The sequence below is a fragment of the Colletotrichum costaricense genome (genome assembly GCF_030867565.1).
Source record: "Colletotrichum costaricense strain IMI 309622 chromosome Unknown Scaffold_15.1, whole genome shotgun sequence".
Lineage (NCBI taxonomy): Eukaryota > Fungi > Ascomycota > Sordariomycetes > Glomerellales > Glomerellaceae > Colletotrichum > Colletotrichum costaricense.
The window spans coordinates 426,147-451,359 of NW_026848244.1; the positions used below are offsets into that span (position 1 = coordinate 426,147).

The following is a 25,213-nucleotide window of genomic DNA, read 5'->3' on the forward strand; positions in this document are numbered from 1 at the left end:
AGAACTTTCCACAATACCAATGACTATCACCTTCGATAAGCCACACCAGCAAGAAACTTCAACAAACCGGCAACCAAACACTCCCTCTACAGATTCAAATTACCCCCAAGAGCTTGACCAACAGGAGAATAAACCGACGAGATGGATACTACGGGCAGCACACTCACGCCAAGCACGACCGCAACGACAACGACAACCACCACCCTCGCCGAGCCAGACCTCTTCCATGACACGCTCCCGTCCACCGAGCTCCCCAGAGATATCTACGTCCTCAAGGACTGGTACTTTACCCGCTGCCGCACCCTCAACGACGCGAAAGCCCTGCTGGGCGTCTACAACACCCTCATCCTAGACCTCGGCGTCACCTCCCACGAGCTCTACAAGTGGAAATCCAACAAATCCCTCGGCTACCGCATCGCGCACCTCATGCTCGAGACCGCCTTTGCCGGGGACAAGATCTCAAAGGAGCGAAGGAAGTGGGTGAAGCAGCATAAGCACGTCTGGTGCGGCGAGATTCAGAACTACGATGTGCCTGTGTTTGAGTTCACCGAGGACGATCGGGCGTTTCTGCAGGGGAGGTGGCCGAAGGCGTGGGAGCGGTATAGTGTCGCGCAGATTGAGTGGGCGATGGAGGTTGAGCTGGAGCAGGCGAGGCGGTTTTTGCCTCAGAAGCATGAGCGGAGTGTGAGGAAGGAGAATTGGAGGTGGTTGTTTGGGGAGGAGAGGTGGGTTAGGAAGATTGCGTTCTTGGCGTTTGATGCTGAGGGGGCGGATGGCGAGGTTCGGTGGAAGGAGTGAGGTGTTGGCTTTTGAGGGAGGTTACTTGTGAGGTTGTCTGTGTTTTGTTTGGTATTGCTTGTTGGAGTAGGAGTTTGGAAGTGCCTATCATGAAGAGAATCCCATCGTCTTGCATAGCTCTCGCAATGAGAGAGATAGAGTGATGAAGGCATGATGTATCTACTTTCTTAAAACGCGTTGAATGCTTGTTCCCCTCTGGTATTTAATGTTCAGAATGGAGGGGTTTTTAGGCTGCGTTCGAGGGTTCAATCAACAGAGTCTGAACGTCATGGGCAGCACTTCGTCGCATGTCCTCACATGGGTGTGAAGGATCCCCTTCATCATACCCCATATAAGCCACCGCCCCTTCACACTCCTCTTCGCCTCCATCGTATTCCAGGACCGTATTCGCATAAAGGGTAGTTAATGAAGACGAGGAGTATTTATGAAGTCACGGGGTGAGGGCCTACCCCGGGCTGATCTTCACATACCTGCCTGAGTATAAAAGTCTCCCGGTCGATTGAAGCTGAGGTGAAGCTTCCGGATACTCCAAACCGATCTGATCGTCTGAGGTGAGTGTCTCATTCCCTTCCGCTCCCACAAAGAGATCTTTTAAGATCCTACCTAAGCAATTCCCTTCCATCAATCCATTGCGTTCCCATCCCTTTCTTTTTCTCCACATCCTCCTCCTAGCAATTTTCCTTGCAAACCTCCAACAATCACCACTTATCCACACCTTTCTTGTATCAACAAAGACTGACAAAGATGGCCTCCAAGGAGAACAACGCCATCACCGTCCTCGAGACAATTCCCGAGGACCCTGCCCCCAAGCGCACCACCCGAAAGAAACTCCCAGACTCGAAGCCCTCGAAGCCCTCACCCGAGGAACCCTCCCCCGAGGAGAAGAAGCCAGCCGCCCGCAAGGCCGCCCCCAAGAAGACCACCACAGCCGCTGCCTCCCGCAAGCCCAAGCCGGCCTGCAAGAAGCCCATCATGGGACCCGGCCGCCCCAAGGGAAGCAAGAACAAGGCGGTCAAGAAGAACAAGCCCCCCGCGAAGCGCAACAAAAACGCCAAGCGCACCACGGCCCACGATCTCCTCGCCGCCATCCAGGACGACGAGATCCCCACCAACGCGCAGGTCAAGGCCGACTACGGCTTCTCGCGCTGCTACATCACCCTCGACCAGAGCAAGCTCTACAACGTCTACCGCACCGTCCTCGAGGACTTTGAGGTCAAGCCTGAAGAGCTCCACGAGTGGCTTCACCACGAGGATGGTCTGAAGAATGTGGCCGCGGAGATCAAGGCCAAGTTTGAGGTCTTGCTTGGTCCGGATGATTACCAGGGTGATTACAAGTGGTTCCTTGAGAACCAGTACATCTGGGACCCCGAGGATCTTGTCAGCGAGGCTAAGGCTGCGCGCGCTGCGAAGGAGTTGAAGGAGTACTACGATGCTCGTAAGCGACCTGGTGACGACTTTGACTGGTACTCTTGAATGCTCGACGAGACTGGCAAGATAATCCCCTCGATATGATGAGGGCAATTGCTCGACATTAGCATTATGAGGTTTACACAGATGTGAGTAGCTTACCCTTCCCCATCAACGAGAGCTCGAGCTGACCATCGCAGTGCCTTTTGCTACCTGATGGGACAAACCGTACACCATCACCACCTTGTTCTCTGCGATACCCTCGGATGCTTGCTTCGATATGGCGTATTGAGCTTGGAAACGGAAGTGCAATGGCTGGGTTTGGATGCGGCAGGTCTTGCCATACAGTTGTGCTTGGAGATAGAGAACCGGTCGCCTTGATAAGGTAGTACAGCACCCGCTGACATTGACATGCTGTTAATAGAGATGGCCCTGACATAAGAATTCTTCCCTTTTGCAAACTTTGAAGTGACCACGATGCTCTTTACACAGAATACTGCTTTTTTAATGGAAGGCGCCTTATAATTTCTGCTTTGTTCCTTCCTTATCTTCTCCCCCATATGTCCGTCTTGAGGAAGGAATTTGGGACCCGCTCCTTCCCACGGTTGACGTTGGCAGCTTCACTTACATAAGCCCCCACCATCCGCGTCCCTCCTTCGCCCCCACCCCCATCAACTTCATCGCCAAGTCATCCAGACCACCATGATTCCGCGAGCAACAACTGCCAATTGAGAAGGCCATCATATTCAACACCAAAAATCGTATGTAATCACCTGGTAGCGCATACAAGATTCAGCGTCGGCCTCAATGGCATCGACCCCCACCACATCCTACGCACTGTGCTCAACGCCCCTCATTGCCCCTCCATCGAACGCCCTCTCGAAAGCGGCCGACCTCGACGCCAAACAACCATTCGTTATACTATCATTACAAGTGCGCAAGCCTCAACCCGCAGCTAGTTTTGGTACGCTCACCTCCGCCTGCTCCGCGCCACAGATAATCGCCTCCCCGCCATAACTGGCAACAAGCGCAATGTAGCTGTAAGTCATGGCACATTGATGGAATCAACGTGGTATCAATTCGTCAAGCAGATCCATAGAATTCACTGAAAAATAATCTTACCTGGCTTCGCCACCTCATTTCTTCATCCAATCCTTCCGCGGCGAGCGATACCACATATCCACAATCTTCTGCCGCCATTCCCAGCTCGAGTACAACTTCCTCCAATTATCGGGCTCAAGGCGCCGCTCACACGTCAAAGGATACTCCTCCTCCTCCTCCTTCTCCGGACCCAATAGCCACTTTTTCAGAAATTCCTTCGGCTCCGTTACGGCCCTCACACGCGCCAACGACCTAACAATCTCAAGCTCCCACTCCATCGCAGACTCGATCTCCAAGGCACGCATGCCAGCCCACTCTGGCGGAGCATCAAACTGCCCCAAAAATTCCTTATCTTCATCCGAGAACTTGAAGACGGGCACATCCTCCTGCAGCGCGGCACCGGGCTCGAGACCGAAGATCCAGATGTGCGCCATCAACCACATCATCAGGGACTCTGGGATTTTGCCTAGGTTATTCTCAAAGTGCATCACGATGTTACGACCGAGGTGGCCCTGCGCCAGCCAGCCCTCGATCTCGCGCGGGGTGAAGTCGAGGTCGATGAGGAGGGTCTGGTAGATGCGGAGGAGATTGAAGGCTTGGTCGTGGGACTGGCAACGAGTGAAGAACCAGATCTGCATGGCGGGCAGGTCTTGCGGAGTCTGCGGGAGTTCAGTCAGTGTCATTGCTCTTCGAAGAAAGCTGGTTGTGGGCTTGGCTTGCTCCTCGTTGGAATAAGTCTGGCTCTTCTCGTTCTCCATAGTGTAGCTCTTTTTTGGAAGTTTCTTTCGGTGTTGGTTGGCTTCTATCGGGTATTGGGTGTGATGTAGCACTGTGTTTGTTTTGTTGTTGGTACCAACGCGTAGGTGTGTGTGCTTGTACTGGATGGTGATCTTTACTACTTGAAGATGGGATGGAGCGCTTACATGGATTCTTGAGGCCGAAGCTTTTTCAGAGCAACAGGTGCCTTCAAGCCTTGTCCCATGCAAGATCTCAATCAATTCATTGTCAATCAGAATAGCTACTTCGTCCTTCATTGGTACAAACGCCGCTGGCTTTGATGGTCCGAGGTACACAGTGACTATCTAGCAAAGAGCCACCAGAGGAACAAGGACTGTGGTGACTGAATGGTATTGTTGATTCGGTTTCGACGGGCAACTCTCAAAGACTATCTAAACTGTCACAAGCCTCCTTGCTAAGGCCGAGGCACAATTCTCTGTATCTCAATCAACCGCAAATCAGTGTACGCCCATGTTTCCATCTCGATTGGCGACCCATCAAGTGTATCTCTCTGCCATGTCGGCTTACTTGCAGGGAAAGACATGGACCTTCTGTGCAGCACGTACACATCAGTAACAAATCTGCAAGAACCGGTAGGGAAGTAAAAAACTTACCACACCAGGCATACTCTGCATAGCGCGGGCGATCTCGCTAAGGGGCACGCCATTGAAGCCATCAGGGCAGAAGATGGCGTGGCCAGCCGCGGGAGGTCCATCTGGGTCCACGTTGGGCACCGAGCTGAAGCGCGTGCCGCGAACGGTGCGGACATACTCGCCCTTCGCCTCGAGCGCCTCCTTCTTGTGGCGGAGACGGGTCTGACCCTCCATGAAGACAGGGATGCGAGCCAAGTATCAATCGTCGTCAACGGGGCCGGCGACAGCACCCATGATCTCTTCGGCGTGGAGTTTCTCCTGGCCCTTGGTGGTGATACAGCGGTCGAAGAAAAAGTCCTTGAGGGTCTGTGGGTCGGTCCCAAGTCTTCTCACGACAATGTCCTTGAACAGGATCTCGGTGGTGGGCTGGTGGGGTTGACTTCGGCCATGGTGTTGTTGGTGTTTGGGGTTGTTTGCTGTCCATTGGCTAGCCAGTAATGAAATAGCAAGTCAAAGTTGAGCGAAGAGTAGAGCGAACCTTTCCTGGTGCGAGATTTTTGTAATGAGGGCAGATGCTAAGAGGAGTTAATGTTAGGGATGAGTTGGTGGAAAGAAGGCAAAAGAGTAGCTGATGCGAGAGGGGGAGAATTGGAGGTAATGGTTCTCGAATTCACCCAAGTGAAGCTTGTTGAGAGACGAAGAAGTTCTTTGAGGTCAAATGGACAGCATGAATCCCATGACCCTTGTCGTCTCGATCCTTTGTCCAGCAAACGGATAGATTGAAGGTCTGGCAGTATATGCAGCGAGCCGTTTGTCGCCAGCATCCAGCACCATGGCCCCGTAGGTAGCAAACCAGAGAGTTGAGCGCGGAAAGCCTGCAGATACAATCAGAAACGATAGTGATAGATGATCCAGCCTCTTTTTACATACCTTTATTGGTGTCTTCCCTTTGGAGAGCTGCCTGATTATGACTTTGTAAGACACGCACGAAACCTGCGCATGGGGAACTGTATCGCTGTGGGAAGTCTCTAACACTTGTTTACTACTCATAATTACTTGAGGTCTGTCCCTCAAAGTAAGCACGCCGATATCTCTTGCCACTGTACGCTTGAGTATTTCTGATAGATATCTTGCACGGGGATTTCATTCTTGAGACTGATATCGTTTGCGTTATCCTGACGTAGCGTCACTACTCGAGGGATCATTACTTGGGGAGTCGCCGCCTGTATTGCCGACACTCAAGGTATAGCTCGAGACCCCGTCCATTGCTTGATCTTCTTGTTCCACCGAACGTATGGCTTCTCGTACGCGAGCTGCCATGTAGTCAATGGTGTGCCCGGTCCACCAGCTTTCTCGATCTCGGTCCCAGCCATTCAGGATCTGACAGGAAACCCGTGACATTTTGGCGCACTCCCGGACGAGATCGGTATGGGCTGTCATGGCATATCCCATTCTGCTGTCCTCAGGTATGATGACCCAGATATTATGGCGAAACCACCAGATGTATACATCTTTGGTCAAAAGGCGAACCTCGGCAAAGTACTGCTTGATCATCTCGGCGAGTAGTGACTTGCCCCTGGCAATCATCCATCCCTAGATAACAACGCTGTCGAGGTCGAAGAAACAGCCAAGGCACTTGTATGTCGCCCAAAGGAGGCGTTCCTCTTGTTTATTGCCATATTGGCAAAGATCGAACCCGAAGTCTTGTCGTGTTTGCGGATCAGTGGGAGGCTCGCAGGTACCGGCTCTGAGGGACTCGGCGAGGTAACGGTGGGTATTCAGTCGTTTGTTCTGCGCGGGGCAAAGGGCCATGTAGTTGGCAGCATCAATATTGTGGGCTTTTGCCCTCTGACACTTGGAGCTGCAAAACCAGTTGGATTGACACTCGTTGCAGTGGTGCGCGAGTGTGGGTTCTTTGCAGTATATGCACCGCCGGTTGCCAGTATGGACAGGACTTTGTGTTGATTCCACTGCCATTCGTGTTATTCGTTCGGACTCGAGACTGGCAAGATGGGATAGGGCAAAGAGTGACATCTTTATTAAATGTTGGATCTGATGTGTCGTATGGTTTGATATTGATTCGATGTCGTTCGCAAGCAAGGTCTATCGGAGGAGAGGTTTGTTCGGGTCGATGACTCGAAATAGGGGTAGATGGAAGACCTGTAGAAGGAGGAAGGAACGCGTCAGCAACGAATGCAAGAAATAATGGAAGGAAGGAAGGAGGTCGACCGAACTGCTACTGCCATGATTCTATTCGGCGAGAACCTTCGACCCGGCCACGAGGAAGGACTGGACATCTCTAGTCTTTCCCTGATGCTATGCCTGTCGTTTCTGCCTCCTGGAATCGTGAGCCTCCTCACGTGATCCAAAACATCGTGTCTTTACTCAATCACTGGGAACTTGCTACGAACTGCGCGCCGCGACATCAGCTCCCCCGTGGGCAACGGTGTGAACTAGACTTCAGGTCCTCATTCATGCGGAGCATTATCTTCTCACACTCCCCGATGGCCTTGGAAGTGGGCTGGTTCTGTCGCTCAGTTGATCCAGACGCAGCACCACATGACTGTATGCCTCACCTCGAACGGCACCGCCTTACTCGGGCGTTAGAGGCCACGGACAGGCCGACGGGAGAAAAGACACATTCAACACTTTGGACAATCGTCTGGAAAGTGGCTAGGCATTCCCTCAACATCAGAGCCCCAGGAAATGCTTCAAATTTGGCCACTATTCTGTAAAGTCCAATTACGGAATCCCTCCACGCAACCGCCACCCGGGGGCTGCAGAGACACGGCACCGAAACGGACATCACCGCCTCGCCCTGATCTTTGGGAACGAGGTTGACTGTACGCGTCGCCCAAAAAATTATTCGCCATCGGATTTGACCGTAGATCGAGAAGTGAAAAGCGATGCGAATTCACATTCTCTGTGATGCTCAGTCGGTGGCGATAGATGCACATCGAGTTCTCTGGCGACGGATCGAAAACTCTACGTTTCCCATGTCTCCAACATAGCAACATGCAAGTTACGGATGCAGAAAGGTCCGTTTTGGATCAGCATTGCGCCCTTGCAGCAGCCACGTTCTGCATGGGTTCGAACGTCGTCCAATCAATCTCTCTGCTTTACCTCAATTCAGTTCCACAAAACCTTCCGTCCAGCATCTGGGCCGTGCCTGCTTGCCGTGTTATCAAAGTTGATGGCTTTTTCACCGTTTTACTTTACAAAACTGGGGATTTGACTGCCGTTGGAGAGGGCGTGGAACCGTAAACGCAAAGCAAAGTGTAAAACGGAGTGTTGGGCGGTCCCGTGCTTTCCCCTCTTTCCAACGCTCGATTTTCCTTTATAAACGAAGAAGGCCCCATCCCCTCATTTTCGATCCCTCTCACAATTCTCGATCTCTACAACATTCTGCCTCCTCCACCCATCGACGTCACCCACAGACTTCCTTTCCATTCCCAAAACTGGCAGCAGCCCCGCTCTTACGTTCACGACAATTGGTCCGTCCGACTTTTGACGGATTCCAGTCCGTTTCCCAAACCGGCCGAGCCCGTTCCAAATTCCATCTTCCAGAGAGTCAATGGCCCGGACCCCGGCAGATCTTGTCGCGCCCATGCCGGCCCTGACTTGGCGACGCCGTCCCAGCGAGAATGAGTGCAGCAACGCCAACGAACCACTAGCGCCCATGTCCCTGAACCATCTCAAGGCCAGCGAAATCATTCAGAGAGTGCGTTCTGCCCACCCGATGCGATTGCCAAAATTCGATCCTCATAATGCGATTTTCGAAAAAACATGTCCATCATGTGCTGACAAACCCCCTTTTGACGTACACAGGTCCATGGCGATGCAAACAACCTGCTTCGCAATATACAGGGCTTGCTCCGATATAGCAGGGCACCCGCGCTTGAGGGCGGCCGCCTGGTGACTGGAGTCTTGCTCGGCAACCCAAAGCTGCTACACGCGCAGAAGATTTCCCAGCACATTACCGGAGACATGGCGGAGTTGGTGGCCATCTCTCAGAAGTCAAAGGAGACGACCTTGCGAATGAGACGCCCCAGCCACTTGCGCAAGGTCCGCCGCAAACAATATGGGCAAGCCGAGCATGCTGCTGCTGCCGGGAACCATCACTCAAATGCAGTAAGTTACCGCAACTTCATCGAATGTTCCTCATATCTCTCCGGGCAGACGACGTCCGTGTCTTATTCTCATTCCAACATTCGTCTTACAAGCCTGGTTCACAATGGAAGCTCGGTGGGGTTTAGCTACACTGAACGTTCACTTACACTGAGGCACAGTTACAGAACATGTCCGATCCCTCCGTCTGCCACAACTGCCACACCACCTGTACACCACAGTGGCGTAGCGGACCCGCGGGGCCGCGTACCCTCTGCAATGTCTGCGGCCTGATTTATGCCATGAGGCAGCGGAAGCAAGGGCTCAGGCACAGCAACCGTGTCTCGGCGTCTTCCTCAATGTCGTTTTCGTCTTGAGCCTGTGCTGAGTCTGATTTACCGATTTCATCACTTGTTTGCCATGATTGTTACAATTAGAGTACGGATACCCTCAGTTGCGCTCACGATTACCTTATGATACCACTTTTGTTCGAATTGGATTGGCGTTCATCGATGCTTGCTAGAGTTATGGGACTGCAAAACTGGAAGTTTGGATCAATGGGTTTTGGGTAGCCGTGGGTCAGGGATCTTGGGTGTCTGGGCTTTGGCGGGGGAGTCTGGGATTGGAGTTCGGTTGTGTGTCCTTTTGTATCCTTCCTAGTCATAAGATTGACTCAACGATTGGGGGTCCGTCGGCGCGAAAACGTTACTCTCACGGCTGTTCCTAGACAGGTTGCTCATGTGATGAGACTTCGACGCTAAAAGAGGCTTGCCCAGTGTGCGTGATATAGTTGATGGAGTAGAGTGATAGGAACACTGGCCTCCGTCAATGATCAGTTGTTGTTTTTGTTATTGTTGTCATCCGTATTCGTAACTCCAATAGCTTCAAGACGTTCCTTCCGTGCCTCCCGAACGGTAGGTAGAGCCGTATCTCACTGACCTCATCGTGCCTACCAACCCCTGATGAAAACTCCGCTCATGCTGTCTACCACCTCTACATGATGTTAAAGGCCTCTGACACACTACTGTATTCCATCAGCTGCTTCTGGAATTGCATTGGTTCCTCTATCAATCTTGAGGTCATGTTTGTAAAGAAGTTTTGTAAATTCAAGGAAATGCTACAGATACATGAACTGAAGTTTCAACGCGGATTGCACCTTCATCCGTCTGCCTCCAACAAACACGACAACAAACATTACTGCTTCCTTGATTATGCTATTGAACAGAAGATGGAGCATGAAGTTTTTTGAAATGTTTCTTTTTCCAAGGACCTTGACGATAGGAAATCTTGTATCGTGGCATCTTTTCAACTGGAAGGTAATCAAAACTGCTGGCAGCAACATCTTCTTCTACATCAATCAGAAAAGAATGGTGCTCATCTTGTGCCTCTTTTCTTTGACCCTTCTGTTCACAGCCTGAGTCCTATGATGCACTGAGTTACGATCCCAGCAAAGTGGAGAGAATAGCAAGGTGTAGTCCTTGGCACTTCTTGAACCAAGGCACCTAAGCCTGTGAGGCATCACATCATTGGTATTGTTTCTCTTCAGGACGAAAACTTGTCAACTGGCATAGGGTCCAAGCTGCTGTAACTTTTGTCTAGTGTGGCCATAGGACAAGATGTGTCACGATGTCAATCATCTCCCAAAAACTTGGATACTCTGGCCCACTGTACCAAAAGACGCCCTCACCTCAGGACAGACTGGGTTCCTCTGAATCATCAAGCACGAGATATACTTATAGAAAATCGCCATGTTAGTAGTACCCGATATAGATTTAATCGATGTTTACTGCATGATGTTACATGTCAGCAAGTAAAGGAAGAGATTGCTCAAGGTTCTCCTCTTCGGGCTTGGTCTACGTGATCCTCTTTCGCTGGGAAATGCGACGAGAACGAAGCCGGGGCCACTGTGCTACACAGGAGGGGTTGTGAAAAGGGGGGGATGGGGAAGGCAAACCAAACCAAATCAAACCACCCTTCTCCCTCGTTCTTCTCATCCCACTTGTCCCACTGATACCGCCTTACCAAATACAGATGTTCTCTCCTGCAACACCACTTTACTGACCATTATAGTCCAAGTGAAGTGGCAAACCGCGACAGATTGGATGGAGTAGAGGGTGGGCAAAGGAAAGTGGACAGCGGAAAGCTTTCATCCCCTTCTCCCTCATTCTTTCTCTGTGCTCACCGTATCACCCACCTAAATCCTGGCCCAGGAAAGCGTATTCCGTCCAGTGTGATAAACTTCGTATGCTAACACAAGGTGTTACGGGGCACCATGTCGCAAACTTCCTCCTCTGGCTGACACGTTGCCCACTGTGTCACGAAGTGAGGAGCAACCTGACATTGCCAATCCCAGTCAGGGACTCTTTTACCGCACTAAGAGGTCCGTTTTCGCTACCGGCAAGAGGGCCTAGACCCCCAGTGACGCAACAGCGCAGCAGAGGGTCAAGGGACCAGCTCTGGTGTCAGAAAAATTGAGGGACAAAGGGCGAATGGAAGAGATTAAACACCGAGCCGGAGAGAATTCCGCCAATAGGACTCTGTGATTTGGCCCTGGAGACACTTCCTATTGGTCTTTCAAAGCCCGTCTCAGTTGCGGAAGGAGGGAAAACGGAAGACGGCCTGGGCCTGGGCCTAGGGCACAAGCTTCCCAGTCTCCAGAGAGGCAGTCCCTTGCAAGTCTTTGCGCCCAACTCTGGAAAACCGACGGGTGAGTCCATCTGCAGGAATAACAGTGTGAACTCCCAGGAGCTTTGTGAGAGTCTACCTGCCGTGTACATACAGCAACAGGCGGTGTCCATGACACCTTTGCCGGACACAAATGTGGCACTCGAGAATTGTACCGACTCAGCTGTGTATCGTGAGTTTGTAAAACTAAGCCAAACTCCGCGCCATAGAGATGAATATGGGGTTGAAGTATTGGAAAGTAGTCTGATGCTCCCAATACAAACCTCAGGACTGTGTGGAAATTCCCTGATCTTTTATCTTGAAATGTTGCTGGGAATTTCTTGGAGCGGCGTCGCCGAATCCTCTGTATAACATTGTCAGATTGTGCATAAACAGTAACCACTGTAGTAGATTGTGCATTGTCGGACGACCCAGAGTGAAGGACGGGTGCTAGCCGCTGTACACTGTACAGCAAACTTGAGTAAAGTACATCGAGTACGTACCTTACTGCCTAAAGACCCTGATTACTTGAGACAGCCCAGTTTTTGGACCCTTGGACCCCTTCTTACCCTTTCCAGGTTGTTAGTTTGTTGGAGAGAGGGGAAAAGATGCGGTGCCTGCCCATACGGAATTACGGATACATACGGATAGCATGCGCGCTAATTTGTCAGTTTCTCAATTAAGCAGGGTCCTAAGAACGGTCCGTCATAACTGTGGCCTTCGTTATTACGGTGGTGGATGGGAGGAACTGCGCTGTTCTCGAAGTCGCCCCCGAGGGAATCGAATCTCGATAAAACTGTCGTACCTCAGCACATCCGATCCCTCAGCCAAATACCCGATCCTGTCGCTCTTTTCCATCCAACTTTTGCATCACACGATTAATCAGAATTCGCTTGGGCCTTGTTCAATTTGCCATCCTGTCCCCATGCAGTTTCCCGATCGGTTTCTTCGATTTCTTCAATTCCTGTGATCGCAAACCTGGAATTTCGATCCTCGAAACCTCGATCCCCAACACATCGACATTCCCATCGACATTCCCATCGACATTCCCATCCATATCCCATCGACTTTTCCATGGTTTCCGTCAAACCTGATGCGCAGCTGAACCACAAACGGCCCAAGCTCGGGTTGCAGATGTCGGCGGAGGCGGAGGGGGAGGCGGCGGCGAATGCATTCGCGTCCGATGCAGCGCCGGACGATGCCGATGCCCACTCGCCGCTACCGCCAATATCCTTTGACCAGATCAAGGCGACGGAGATGATACAAAGAGTGAGTCGAATTTGTTGACGATGTCGGTTCATCCCTTGTCGTTCTCGATCGGTGCAAGTGGCGACTTACACGGAGGGTCCTAGATTCACAACGATGCGAGACAGTTGCTCCAAAACATTCAGGGTTTGGTCGATGGCACCTGTTCAAAAGGTGGCTGCGAGTGCGGCGATTGCTCTAGAGAGACGACGAGCAGTAACTCGAGAATACTAGCTGCGCAGAGTTTATCAGAGGTCATCGCCAGCAACCTGGATGATCTGGCGCTGCTGTCCTACAGAAGCACCACAGATGCAGATCGGCAACAGTCTGTGAGCCCCAGAGCGACCAGGAAAAGGCGCTCTTCCACCGTGGCGGCGTTTGATCGCACTTCAAAAGTGGTAGGCTCCCTTTTCCCTCAGTAATCCCTTCCAATCCGTCAACAAGATGTCATGAACTAAATCATCGCGATAATAGAGGCGTGTGATGGACGACTCCCTTTGCTGCCACTCCTGCCAGGCAACGAGCACGCCGCAATGGAGGGACGGACCCGACGGTCGGTGGACACTCTGTAATGTTTGTGGACTATTATATGCGCATAATTCACGCAAGAACGCTTCCATTGCACGTCCACAAACACAAGAGACGATGGAGAGACACATTTAGCGGTGAGATTGTTGGGAGGCAAACATGGCAGTGGGCGGCGTAAGGAAGCAGTGCATTCATGACATTTAGGCGAGGCGTTCTAGGAGTATACGCTGAGCGCCAGCGAGAGGATTCTTCGTTGAAGCATCTCTTTTTGTTTTAATTCATTTCCTCCATACCCGAAGAGACTTGAACTTCATAATGATGATTCTTCTTGAACGGTCTGATAGCGGCGATACGCCTTGTCCCGGAATGCGTGAACCCACTCAACCGTGCAGCCCGGCTTGTGCTGTTCCACCATATTAAACGGGATTTCGACGAACCATTCACAGTTTCTTTCGGCCCAAATACGGCCATTAGGTAATTTAGGAATAAACGGGCTCTCGGGGTCTAGAATCCAGAAAACTGAGCAGTGACGTCAGAAGCCGCCAATCATCCGGTCATTCTGGACGGGCAGTCGCGAATAACAACGGGGGGAAGGCGGGACGGGAACTGGGAAGGCGCAAGACGCAGAAATAAGATTGTCAGGCTACGTACATTTCCCGAAATGGCTACGGCCACGTGTGGGCGAACTTCTTTCGATTCGACTCGATTGAAGTTCGATTGACATGTCGCAGGCAAATGTTTGTACATCGGCTTCAATGTGTGTTGAGATCCGCCACTCGCTTCCTGCCAGTTCTTTCGACCTCTTCAATCCTCACGAATAACGCTTTGAACGGCGCCAAGCGCATTTGCTAGAAACGGGCCAGCGCTCATGACTCGGCTTATTCCCGTGGGCAGAAGGAAAGAAGATTTTGCCACGGTCGTTTTCCAGAACGGTCGCTGATGTTGAGTGATATTCTTCACGAAGCATCAACTTCTGTCAGTGCTTACATGTACTATTAGGTATTATTGCAGGCCTGGCTACACCGATGCAAGCTAAACCAGACGAACATATCACTCGCAGACCTTGTGTTCTTTGCAATCATCGCTCGTACTTCCTGACGCCATCTTTCAATCCGGCATTCATTTACACGCGGTCCATCGGCATCATATGTGGCGGATAAGCTAGAGACACGGCACAGTCTAGTCGTTCGGGGCGGCTATGGCTCAGCCTGCACGCCCAATCGACGACGATGTCCAAATACACCAACATCTCGATAACATCCTCGAGCCCGCGTCCAACACTATACAACACTTTGGCTTCTTGGTTGCACTCATCGTGAACGAGGACAATGCCAGCCGTCTCGTGGTCAACTGCGCGAGCGACAATTCGGCCACATTTACAGGTTATTCCCCGGATGACCTGTTCGGACTCGAAGACTTTGGCAGCATCTTGGAGCGAGACGATGTGAGAACCTTGATGGCTCGGCTTGGTTTGCTCAGAGAAGAGAAATCCGATGTAGGAGCTACAGGTGGCCGTGCTGTTTTCAACCTGTCGATTATCCCCAAACATGGCGAAGCTACAAGATTTTGGTGCTCCATGCACCTCACTAGGGACTCTTCAGGCCCCGAAACGATCGTTTGCGAATTCGAGCCACACGAGGATGGCTCTGCCACCCCAGTGGGTCAACGAAGTTACACGAGAGACGTTGTGACGAAAACCCCTCGAATGTTTAGGAGAGTCGGAAAAGATAGTGTGGAGTTGAGCACTATGCAGGCAATTGGGATCATGTCAGAGATACAGGCATCCTTCGCCGCCATAGCAGGTCTCGCGGCGGTGCCCGAAACCATCGTGGCTGCAGTGGAAGAGGTCACGGGGTTCGATAGAGTCGTTTTGTATCGCATCGACAAGTTCATGGCTATAACGATACTCGACACCTCCGACAGGGAATGGCGGGGCTCGCAGCGATGCATACATTTCACGAGGCCCTCCCGCGCCGGCAACGTTAACCATCAGTCGCCTTTCCCGAGTCACCTCAGGATTCTACACGATAGCGATGCTAGTCCTGCGAGACTCGTCTGGAAAAGTGCGGGATCCCATCAGCACGGATCTATCCACCTAGACCGATCCTACCTCAACAGAGCTTCGCCAACTTTCTTTGAAGAGCTCGCGGCCGAGGACTGCAAAGCTCGCTCCTTCTTGACCATTCCAATCAACGCCTTTGGTAAGCGATGGGGGCTGGTAGTCTGCTACGGGTATAGTCCTGAAGGAACACCACTACCCATTTCCAAACGCCAAATGTGCGAGTTCATTGGCAGTACATCTGGGGTCGCGATCGAAAGACTGTCATACGCTTCTATGCTGGGCCATGTTGAATCGTCACAAGCTCAACGCGATTCGATCCGATATCCCACCGAGAGCACCGCAGCGTCACAGGACCTCTTGCGCCTCTTTGGCGCCGATTTTGCGTTGACGTCTACCAGAGGAGAGATTGGCAGACTTGGAGAGCCTAGCAAAGAGTTGTACCAAGAGGCAACGGCGATTGTGCGGTGTATCCAACCATACCGAAGTGAATCTGTCATCATTTCGACAGACGTGGCGGCTGAACTGCCTGATGTGGAGATCGCTGCAAGTGCTCGTACCATATTCGGGTTGCTCTGGGCGCCGCTGTCCACATCTAGTGGTGACTTTGTTGTCTTTTTCCGATTCAAGCAACCTGCGTCACCCGTTGCGCGCGATGGCGCATCATCACTTCTTGAGAGTGATCCTCAATCTGCTACCCAGTCAGCCCTTCAATGGTCTGACAGGCAAGTACGCATGGCCACTGCTCTCGGCTCACTTGGCCGCCAGCTACCACTCTCACAACTGCCCAAGGAGAGTACCTCCGTGACTATTCAGTCAGTGCTCTCGCTCGCTAGAATCGAGCCTCATGTGTACAGTGCCGTGGGCTCCATAGTTGAGAGTCTCGATGATACGTTGCAGAATCTCGGAGAACAACATGCTGCGTACAACAATGTTAATCAAGCGTACTTCTCATCTAGAGCGCTTGAGTACTTGCTCAACGATCTTCGTTGCTAGCACCCTAATGTAAATCTTCAACTATAGAACGAGTCTCAAGAGTCAATCGGCCAGTACTTAGTACCTGGCATCCTCATAGCACTGACTGTCTTGGGCCAAGGCAGTCGTGTGCGCGAAGCAACATGAATGATGCTCTTGGTTTATGCGAACTCGAGCCATGATACTTCAATGCTCTTTGGAACTTGACAGCATCTCACCCCTCATTGAAGCTATGAGACGTAGATATGATGATCCCGGAGTCCACTCCGACGGACGTTACTCCGACGGGATCTGGTCCGGCGGCATTCACTCCGGTGAATTCCACTTGCGGTGGCAGGCAAGCTCTCGGCGCGGAGACGCAGCGTTCCGTTGACCTCTGTATTAGGTAATTTGCCCAAAGTGGGCCGCTTCTTGCCTAGGTACAAGTGAACGGTTGGTAAAAGCGGACCCGGCGTTCAGACCACCTCAGTGCTTGGACCATCTCTTCGAAGATACGTACCGGCCATCGATGAGCTCATCCCCATTCCGATACACCAAAGACACTATGCCTGATTCGTCGGGTGACTCCGAGCTCCAGCTCCAGCTCCAAGCTTCAAGCTCCAAGCTCCTTCACTCCCTGTCCCTCATTCCCTCGACATCTTTCCGGACCCCCTCATCCAATTGGCAACGGTCCCTCGCTGGTAAGCAGACGAAAACGGGAAGATGCCGTCCAACACACAATCCGAAGATGCCGCGGAACGGCCCCTCTTGGCAGACCCCCATCATGAGTACGGCGGCACCGATGGGCCTGAACCTCCGGTCCTCATCGCTGAGGAGCGCGGGGCCGGTACCTTTTCCAAGAACCTCGGCGCCGTCGAGGCGTTTGCCATTGTCATCAGCATCGTCATTGGTAGCGGCGTGTTCACCTCTCCGGGTTCCATTGACACAAATGTCCCGTCGCCCGGCGCTGCGCTCGTAGTATGGCTTGTTGGTGGTGTCCTGGCGTGGACTGGTGCGAGTACCATGGCTGAGCTGGGGACGGCGATCCCTGGTGAAGGCGAGTTCAACCCCCTTTGACGAGTCTCTGTGTGGTACGATAGCGCTGACGATGTGAACAGGCGGTGTCCAGCCCTTCCTGCAGCACATCTATGGCGATGTCTTTGGCTTCCTTGCCGCCTGGACCTGGATCGTGGCCGTCATGCCAGCCACCCTCGCCATCCTCAGCATCGTATTCGTCGAGAGCATCTACTCCGCCGGCGGGGTGACCGACCAGGCCGGGGCTCTCCCGCACAAATTGTTCTCGATTCTGATTCTCGTCGTTATGAACGGCGCCAACTCCATCAGCACCAAGGCGAGCACTCGCCTGAACAACTTGTTTGTCGTGACTAAGTTTACCAGTATCTTTGCCGTGGTGCTTGCCGGCATCGTCGTCGTCATCCTTCAAGTATCGGACCACGACCGTGATGTTGGCGGACGGGACTGGTTTGATAAGCCCTGGTTCGGGAACCGCAAGACGTCTTTGCCGGGTGGCGGCGAGCTGGACTGGAACAAGGTTGGGACGTGGGATATGCTTGGCTACTACTCTGCTGCGCTCTACGGTGCTCTGTGGGCGTACTCTGGCTGGGACAAGGTACGTCGTTCGTCCTGGTATCTACTAGTGGGTGCATCTAACGTTGTCAAGGCCGTCTACGTCTCTGCTGAGCTTCAGCAGCCGGCACGCCAGCTCCCTCTGGCCATCAACACTGCCGTACCGACCATCATTCTATGCTTCATCGCGGCCAATGCAGCCTACTATATCCTTCTCCCCTGGAATGTGGTTGCCTCGACCGACAGCGTGGCAGTCGTAAGTCATGCCCACCAACCTCCTCAATTTACTCCTTTCCCGTGCTCACAATAGCTAGACCGCCATCAACCGCCTCCTCGGCCCCGCCTTCGGCATCGTCGCTGCAGTCCTCATCTGCCTCGTTGTTGCCGGCTCCCTCCTCGGCAACTCCTTCGTCGCGGGCCGCATGACCGTCGCAGCATCAAACTTCAACTGGCTACCCAAGTTCCTCGGCTTCGTAGGCCGTGTGGGATTCAAGTCGGAGGAGAGCTCGCTAGCCGATTCGTCCGCCGATGCTTCGTCTGGGCCTGCGCACGCGAGATCTGATGCACCGCTCAACGCGCTCTTGCTATCGACGATTCTCTCGGCGCTGTACATTCTGTTTGGCAACTTCCGAGCCCTTTTGACCTTCAACGGTCTAGGCGAGTACACATTCTTCTTTTTGACAGTCCTTGGTGCCGTCATTTTACGCGTTCGAGAGCCGAAGCTGCGTAGACCGTACAAGCCATTTGTACTGATCCCCATTGTGTTTGCGCTGGTCAGTGGATTTGTGGTTGTGAGAGGCGCTATCTTTGCTCCTGTGCAGGCGCTCATCTTGATTGTGCTGTGGATTGTCGGGCTTGGGTTTTACTGGGCTAGGAGGAAGTATTATGCCCATTGCAATAGGGCCGACCACTGATTAAACAACTAGAACGATGTGTTTCATCGATGGAGATGGCACATATCAATAGCTAGCAAATTGCACTTATGTATCTACTTGCGAGAGACACAAGAAAGACACGTGCGATGATTACATCTTGGAGACTAGGCTAGATAACACTAGATAGCCCTTAATCGTTTCAATATTCTAGTTTTCACGAGCTGTTGCTTAAAGCTCCTCGCTCGTGGGCTCGTTTCTGCCAGGGTCATCCAAATCAGCAAATAGCTTGACACCCCACTTGGCACCTGGGTTACTCAAGCGGTGCTTCTTATCCTGCTTGGCAATCTCCTTCAACTCCTCCTCGGTGAACTCGATCTCGAGCGCCTTGCGGTTCGAAATGATGTGCGAGTCCTTTGTGCTCTTGGGAATCACGCTCGTGCCCCGTTGGATACCCCACGCCAGCACGGCCTGGAAGACGGAAACGCCCTTCTTGGCGGCGACGTCGACCCAGAACTTGTCCTGGTAGATGGCGGGCAGGTCGTCGCTGTACGTCGGGTTCGTGTTGGCGAGCGGGGAGTAGGCGATGACCTCGATGCCCTTTTCCTTGTGCCAGTCTACGAACTCTTGTTGTTGGAGGTACGGGTGGGTTTCGAACTCGTGGGCGTAGGGCTTGATTTCCGCCGCCTTCAAGATTGTCTCGACGTCGGCTTTGGCAAAGTTGGAGAGGCCAATGTGGCGGGTTAGGTTTGCTTTGACGAAGCCTTCGAGGGTCTTCCAGGTGTCGACGAGGGTGGTTTCGCGGTCGAGGGCGTTGTTGGGGTCGTCGGGGATGAAGGCGACGGGCCAGTGGATCAGGTAGAGGTCGAGGTAGTCTACGCCCAGGTCCGAGATGGACTTCTTGATGGCGGCTGCGGCGCGGTCGGCGCGGTGGTCGGTGTTCCAGAGCTTGGAGGTGACCCAGACATCTTTGCGGGCAACGCCGGAGGAGGCGAGGCCTTTGCCGGTTTGGTCTTCGTTTCCTGGGGTGGGTCGTCAGTTTGCGGGACGATGGATCTCGATGAAAGTAGAATGAAGTGAGAGATGCGGATGACTCGTGTGAGTTGTTTGACTCGCGTGAGCATGTGAGGAAGGGCATGTGAGTTACGAGATGGAACTTACGGTAGATGAGAGCGGCGTCAATATGGTTGTAGCCTACCTCGCCCACGGCAAAGGCAACGGCGTCGGCGACCTTGCTCTTGTCGGACAGCCATGTTCCCAGGCCCAGAGGAGGGATCTTGTCGAGGCCAGAGAGAGAAGCTTGGGCCAGGCCTGCGCCGGCGGCGGCGGCGACTAGTGTCTTGAGGTACACCATAGTGAAGCTATTCAGAAATCTGCTTCTCACTGTGATTTCCAGTCCACAGTATTTGGATGCTATTCACAGGTTGACGAACAATGGCTGGGACAGCTCAATTGATGGGAACCGCGGTCTTTTGGCAGAATTTCTCTTTCCCCTCTTCGCTTTGAAATCGCATCATCCCGATTCCTATCCGCTTAACCAGCCCCCCCCGGTCTCTCTTTTATCAGTGGAGGTGGTTGCCGGCATGACATCATCCATCTCCTCACTTACACCACCCGCGCACCGGGCTCCCATTGACACACGCAACGTCGCAGCCAAAGCACGTCAATCCTCAATGATTTGCTATCGGCGATCTCAAAGTTCTGGGATGGGAAAGATCCGGGAGATATATTGTCAATTGGTATCAAGAATTGTGCCATCAAGAGAAAAAGCTAAGTAACAAGAAAGAAGCGTCTAACAAATCATATCACCAACCAAAAGAGCCAGCCGATACCGGTGGCTACCAGCGGTGAAATCAGCAGCACCGCTTCAAAGCGAGGTGTTCCCGAAGAGGAAGGTGACTTGGTCGCTGCTTCCACATTGTTCTTCGCCTTTGATTTCGAGGATGCCCCCGCTCCGCTGTCGGCATCGGCCTCGGATTCGGTCCCGGCATCGGCATCGGTGTCCCCAATCCCGGCCCCGGCACCAGATGCACTGCTTCCCGACGACAGCACCACTTCCGCGTCCTGAGCCCCAGCCGCCGGCGCCGGAGCTGCCACCGGAGCTGCTGCTACTGCTGGCCCTCCCAAAGCCGCCGCAACAGCCGCATACGCCGGCTTGGGCTTCATATCCTTATCAAACAAGCACGCGTCCCCAGCCCCCGAAAACGTGGACGGGATCCAGCTGTACTTATCCGTAAACTCCCATACCACGATGCCGACGCACTTTGCGTTGTCCACGCACGTCTTGACGACGGTGCCGTAGTCCTTGGCCTGCTGCTGTATCGCGGCATCATCGGCAGGCAACTTATCGTGCCGCACATCCAACTCCGTAAGCGCAACCTCCAGTCCCAGATCCGTGAAGCGCGTCATGACTTTGTTCAGCGTATCCTGCGACGGCGTCTTGCCGACTTGAAAATGCGACTGGAACCCGATGCCGTCGATCTTGACGTTTGCAGCTTTGAGATCCTGCACGATCTTGACGGCGCCGTCCGTCTTGTTGGAGTTGAACTCGAGGCTGAAGTCGTTGTAGTACAGCTTCGCGGCCGGGTCGGCTGCCGCGGCGGCCTTGAAGGAGATGGGGATGAAGTCTGCGCCGAGCGTGCGGGAGAAGACGCTGTCGCGGAGAGTGCCGTTGTCGGCGAGGGCTTCGTTGACGACGTCCCATGAGTAGCAGGCGCCTTTGTAGTGCGTTACCACGTTGGAGATGTGTGCTTGGATTACGGGGGTGAGGGTTTCTGGGGTCCAGGTGCCCGTTGAGACTGTGGTCTTTGGTCAGTATTGAGTTGGATGTTCGAGGCTTTAAGCTCAAGGACGAGCCTGAACGCACCGAATTGTGGAAGTTGAGAGTGCCATGTCAACGCATGACATCTCATCATCTGCTTATTCGCCTGCGCGACGGCCCTCACGGAATCCGGATTTGTGAACTGGAACTCATTCTGTGTCTTCTCCGTCGCGTCCCATTTCTGGCTGTTCTCCGGCACCACGAGGCCGAACTCGCCCGTCTTGTTCAGGACCGCCATGTACGCCGCATCGTTGAAGAGGTTCGTGTCCGTCGCCGTGCCGAAGAAGAGCTTCCCCGACTTCACCGCCAACTCGTGGAGGCCTTGCGCCGATACGGAGGCTGCTCCTCCCCATGCTGAGAGGATAAGCCAGCTTGTGAGTCTCGCCATCTTTTTCTTTCTTTGAAAATCGCCCGCCTGATGATGGAAGCTCGTGAGGGAAATGCGTTATGCGCGTAAAAGCGCCAAGCCTGCGATGAGTAGAAGATGGGATGGAAGGAATGAGAGCGCAGAGGGAGAGGTCCAGGGGGGAGAGAAGGGAAAGATGTCATTCGATGTAACGACTTTCATGCGGGCACAGACTGGCCCATATATCAGTGGGCAAAGAGAGAGTCTGCTTGTCTGCTATACCCTAACTCTCTTCTTCGTCCTCCAATAGCCCAATTCGCATTACACTTTCAGGAGCTTCCCGCATGATCATGTGGGAAGCGGCAAAGGGCTCTGGATCGGATGTTTGGGTGCCGTACCGGGATGAGGCCGATGAGATTTCCGCCAGAAGAGGGGTTGGCAACTTGGTGTTGGTTCCGGTTGGAGGGGCCGTTTGGCGGCCTTTGAGGTGCTTCACTTGGGGTTTCAGAGTCGTCCGAACCGTACTTTCATCATCGGCGGCGGGGGGCCGTTGGGCGCACTTTTTCAAAAAGAACAATCATCCTAGGTTGGTGAGAGTCAGGGATGGTCTTGCATGAAGGCACAGCCTAAAGTCAATTAACCCACCTCTTCAACTGGCAACACCCCTAAAGTGAGGCTCCGAGACGAGGCTTAGTGGCGGGGCAGCAGCGAGAAAATGGTTGTTGGCAAGTTGATGTGTTGTACAAAGAGGGGCACACCGCACGTACGACGCACATACGCACACACGGAGAACTCCAGTACAACGTCATTTGTTGTCAGCCTCGACAGGGCTGTTGCTTCTTATGTATTCTTGAAGCTGGGCTTGAGGATGGACTACAAGATGGCTTGTACGTCCGCGCTTGGAGAATTGGGAGCCAAGCAGGTACTCTTCAGATGATTGACTCGGTCGGACTGCCCGAAGGAAAGGTCCGATGCTGAATTGTCAGAGTCAATTCACAAAGCTAGTGCCCGCTCGTCTTGAAGGATTTCTCATTTCCTATCGAAAGTCTAATCGCAGATACTGGCACGTCAGGGGCTGAGGGATTGAGTTCTGACGCGCTTCTTCACAAAAGTAGAGAGCATGCTACGGAGCTTCATCAATCACTTCTACACGTCTGTATAATCAACTACTAATCTAACATTGAACAGATGTTCCTGCCATCTGTGAATGTCGCGAGAAAATGCTTCATACCCTCTAATATAGTTTTACACAATTCCTTACACCGTGTCTTACATAATCTCAAAGTACTCGAGCTCATCCCCATCGGTCGGCCACATCTCACCGCCCATCGCACCAGCAAACACCGTTGGTCCTACTATCGTATACCTTCCGATCTCACCTTGACAAGGCCGCAATATGAACGGATGATCCATCCCAGCGAGAAGGCAAACGTCATCACCCTCCCGAACGCCAACAACTCCAAATCCAGCCCTCCTGTCAAGTGTGTAGAACAAACGTCCTAGCCGGAGTTCGACTCGGCACTGGCACCCGCGCCGCGAGTCCCACTTGACGAGTGATGAGACGACTGACATACCTCGTACCGCCTTGTTGGAAGATGACGATGATGATGTGGATGTTGAAGTCGACGTTGATGACATGGATGTCGACCATTCATGCTTCTTTGGCCCTTGGATGATCCACCATAGCAACTCGTAGAGACTGCGGCCCATAGCGTCGAGCTTGGGTCCTGCCCAGATGGTGCTCGTAACGCTCCTCATGAAGTTGCCGAGTACATCTAAATACGGGCTTTCGCAGACGTGCGGAAAGGGTCGCTTCTCCTCACACTCTTCGTCTTTGTCTGCCATCATCTTGTCATGGTCATGGCATCTTCCCTCAGAGCACTGGCTCTTGGTAGGGAATTTGTCGCTCACAAAACTCCCTACTTTCCCTACACGTGCCCCTCGAAGAGTAAGTCTCCTCCCGTCGCCAGAGAACGCGAAATACGATTTGGCGCCGGCAGAAGCTGCGCAAAGACTGGTATAATAGTAGTACTTATACGACCCCCTCACCTCGGAATCCGTAGTCGCAAAGTCGACTGTCCACGACGGCATGATCTCCCACGCAACACCGGCCGTCGTCTTCTTCCGGTTAGAAAAGTACAGTACCCGCAAGCTATCCTCCTCTTCAACCATAAGCCTCGTTGCGTCCCGAAAGACCTCTCCGACAGGTTTCCGGTAGTCCACCGTCATTTTGCCGAGTACACCTGGGGACAGTGCCCGTAGCGCAAAGATCTTATCTCGCGGCTCTGAGGCTTGCATTGTAAGGACGCGACGAAGTTGGTTCGTTGCTGCGCGGAACGGCCGTACCGTTGCCATTGCTTGCCATTCGTAGAGGTCCACATGTAGGTCCATGCCCTGCTGACTTGGTACGCTCTCATCTTTTGGTGCCACTGCGAGGAGACGGGCAAGGGTTGAGAAGACGAAGAGTCGGGAGTCACGGCAGAGGACGGCGGAGTTCTTGTGGGCGAATTCTTGGAGCGTCCATACCCGTGTCCAGTAGGGTGATAGTCTCAAGTGATGTAGCGTATCATTGTTGCAAACTTTTTCTTGATTAGAGGTCGATGAGAAAATTCGATGATCAGGATATGTGCGGCATCGTACCTTTCAGAGCTATTCTGGCAGCTAAGCTCTTTAGTCCTTCATTACGACCGCGATCATACCCCAGACGTGGGAACAAGGCCAGAGGCTTCGAACATGCCAGACTGCCCCAAGTTGCCGGTGCATGATCCTCTCCAAGCCAAACGACTACAGTTTTTGCGCGCTGGTAGATCTCGGCCATCATGGCCACTTGAGCATTGCGTTCATCGTCGGATGTCTGGACGATGCAGATGGCGTCTATCCAGACACTCAAGCTACGGCGGTTCTTCGATTTTCGCTGAAGGGATCGACGCAACAACCTCAGTGCTGCAGCGCAATTAGGAGTTATTAACAATTGTTTGGTGGATGATCCAGAGGTTCGTATTGTGAGCGGTTCGCACGGCTCTTCTCCGCCCCAGGTATAAGATAGCGCAACGTATGAGGGCGGGCAGTCCACGTTCGCTTCTACAAGGCGGCAGCTGAGAGGTTCTTGAAAAGGTTCTCTCTTCGCGCTTCTTTGGAGCACTACTAGTCGAATTGATCGTGAGGTAGACAGGGGGTCAAGTTTGAATTGGTCGGAGATCTCCATGCTCAAGGAAGGAAGTACGAAGAGGTCTAACGACCTTGACAATAGTTCATACACAAGCAGCAGAAAAATTACGCTTTTCCCAGCTTCATTTAAGCGAAAGTCGTGATCATCATAGGTAATGAGGGCCGATGTTGAGCCAAGTGAGTAAG

General features: G+C 52.8%; 13 protein-coding genes across 13 annotated transcripts; 6 read left to right on the forward strand and 7 right to left on the reverse strand.

The window, feature by feature from the left end:
* Nucleotides 1–141: 141 nt before the first annotated feature.
* CCOS01_12489 (uncharacterized protein) lies at nucleotides 142–798 on the forward strand (the record flags this gene model as incomplete). Its single annotated transcript, XM_060460637.1, has 1 exon — nucleotides 142–798. The coding sequence occupies one exon, from the start codon at nucleotides 142–144 to the stop codon at nucleotides 796–798; it is 657 nt and encodes a 218-aa protein (XP_060308685.1).
* Nucleotides 799–1,542: 744 nt separating this feature from the next.
* On the forward strand, nucleotides 1,543–2,271 carry CCOS01_12490 (uncharacterized protein; the record flags this gene model as incomplete). The annotated part of the gene is made up of 1 exon (XM_060460638.1): nucleotides 1,543–2,271. One exon carries the CDS (start codon nucleotides 1,543–1,545, stop codon nucleotides 2,269–2,271), a length of 729 nt encoding a protein of 242 aa, XP_060308686.1.
* A 1,070-nt stretch (nucleotides 2,272–3,341) lies between these two features.
* Nucleotides 3,342–4,064, reverse strand: CCOS01_12491 (uncharacterized protein; the record flags this gene model as incomplete). Its single annotated transcript, XM_060460639.1, has 1 exon — nucleotides 3,342–4,064. One exon carries the CDS (start codon nucleotides 4,062–4,064, stop codon nucleotides 3,342–3,344), a length of 723 nt encoding a protein of 240 aa, XP_060308687.1.
* Nucleotides 4,065–4,607: 543 nt separating this feature from the next.
* Nucleotides 4,608–4,910, reverse strand: CCOS01_12492 (uncharacterized protein; the record flags this gene model as incomplete). The annotated part of the gene is made up of 2 exons (XM_060460640.1): nucleotides 4,608–4,634; nucleotides 4,698–4,910. 2 exons carry the CDS (start codon nucleotides 4,908–4,910, stop codon nucleotides 4,608–4,610), a joined length of 240 nt encoding a protein of 79 aa, XP_060308688.1.
* Nucleotides 4,911–4,934: 24 nt separating this feature from the next.
* Nucleotides 4,935–6,230, reverse strand: CCOS01_12493 (uncharacterized protein; the record flags this gene model as incomplete). Its single annotated transcript, XM_060460641.1, has 2 exons — nucleotides 4,935–5,115; nucleotides 6,088–6,230. 2 exons carry the CDS (start codon nucleotides 6,228–6,230, stop codon nucleotides 4,935–4,937), a joined length of 324 nt encoding a protein of 107 aa, XP_060308689.1.
* A 39-nt stretch (nucleotides 6,231–6,269) lies between these two features.
* CCOS01_12494 (uncharacterized protein) lies at nucleotides 6,270–6,710 on the reverse strand (the record flags this gene model as incomplete). Its single annotated transcript, XM_060460642.1, has 1 exon — nucleotides 6,270–6,710. One exon carries the CDS (start codon nucleotides 6,708–6,710, stop codon nucleotides 6,270–6,272), a length of 441 nt encoding a protein of 146 aa, XP_060308690.1.
* Nucleotides 6,711–8,250: 1,540 nt separating this feature from the next.
* CCOS01_12495 (uncharacterized protein) lies at nucleotides 8,251–9,160 on the forward strand (the record flags this gene model as incomplete). The annotated part of the gene is made up of 3 exons (XM_060460643.1): nucleotides 8,251–8,397; nucleotides 8,505–8,807; nucleotides 8,966–9,160. The coding sequence occupies 3 exons, from the start codon at nucleotides 8,251–8,253 to the stop codon at nucleotides 9,158–9,160; spliced, it is 645 nt and encodes a 214-aa protein (XP_060308691.1).
* Nucleotides 9,161–12,521: 3,361 nt separating this feature from the next.
* Nucleotides 12,522–13,355, forward strand: CCOS01_12496 (GATA zinc finger; the record flags this gene model as incomplete). The annotated part of the gene is made up of 3 exons (XM_060460644.1): nucleotides 12,522–12,716; nucleotides 12,839–13,090; nucleotides 13,167–13,355. 3 exons carry the CDS (start codon nucleotides 12,522–12,524, stop codon nucleotides 13,353–13,355), a joined length of 636 nt encoding a protein of 211 aa, XP_060308692.1.
* A 1,063-nt stretch (nucleotides 13,356–14,418) lies between these two features.
* Nucleotides 14,419–16,275, forward strand: CCOS01_12497 (hsp90-like protein; the record flags this gene model as incomplete). The annotated part of the gene is made up of 1 exon (XM_060460645.1): nucleotides 14,419–16,275. The coding sequence occupies one exon, from the start codon at nucleotides 14,419–14,421 to the stop codon at nucleotides 16,273–16,275; it is 1,857 nt and encodes a 618-aa protein (XP_060308693.1).
* A 681-nt stretch (nucleotides 16,276–16,956) lies between these two features.
* CCOS01_12498 (uncharacterized protein) lies at nucleotides 16,957–18,734 on the forward strand (the record flags this gene model as incomplete). Its single annotated transcript, XM_060460646.1, has 3 exons — nucleotides 16,957–17,245; nucleotides 17,352–18,076; nucleotides 18,135–18,734. The coding sequence occupies 3 exons, from the start codon at nucleotides 16,957–16,959 to the stop codon at nucleotides 18,732–18,734; spliced, it is 1,614 nt and encodes a 537-aa protein (XP_060308694.1).
* Nucleotides 18,735–18,923: 189 nt separating this feature from the next.
* CCOS01_12499 (aldo/keto reductase) lies at nucleotides 18,924–21,901 on the reverse strand (the record flags this gene model as incomplete). Its single annotated transcript, XM_060460647.1, has 5 exons — nucleotides 18,924–19,714; nucleotides 19,854–20,105; nucleotides 20,302–20,318; nucleotides 20,506–21,490; nucleotides 21,559–21,901. 5 exons carry the CDS (start codon nucleotides 21,899–21,901, stop codon nucleotides 18,924–18,926), a joined length of 2,388 nt encoding a protein of 795 aa, XP_060308695.1.
* Nucleotides 21,902–22,142: 241 nt separating this feature from the next.
* Nucleotides 22,143–22,406, reverse strand: CCOS01_12500 (uncharacterized protein; the record flags this gene model as incomplete). Its single annotated transcript, XM_060460648.1, has 1 exon — nucleotides 22,143–22,406. A coding segment is annotated over one exon (264 nt), but the record flags the coding sequence as incomplete, so codon positions are not given.
* A 722-nt stretch (nucleotides 22,407–23,128) lies between these two features.
* On the reverse strand, nucleotides 23,129–25,064 carry CCOS01_12501 (HET domain-containing protein; the record flags this gene model as incomplete). Its single annotated transcript, XM_060460649.1, has 2 exons — nucleotides 23,129–24,438; nucleotides 24,500–25,064. The coding sequence occupies 2 exons, from the start codon at nucleotides 25,062–25,064 to the stop codon at nucleotides 23,129–23,131; spliced, it is 1,875 nt and encodes a 624-aa protein (XP_060308697.1).
* Between the last annotated feature and the right edge of the window lie 149 nt (nucleotides 25,065–25,213).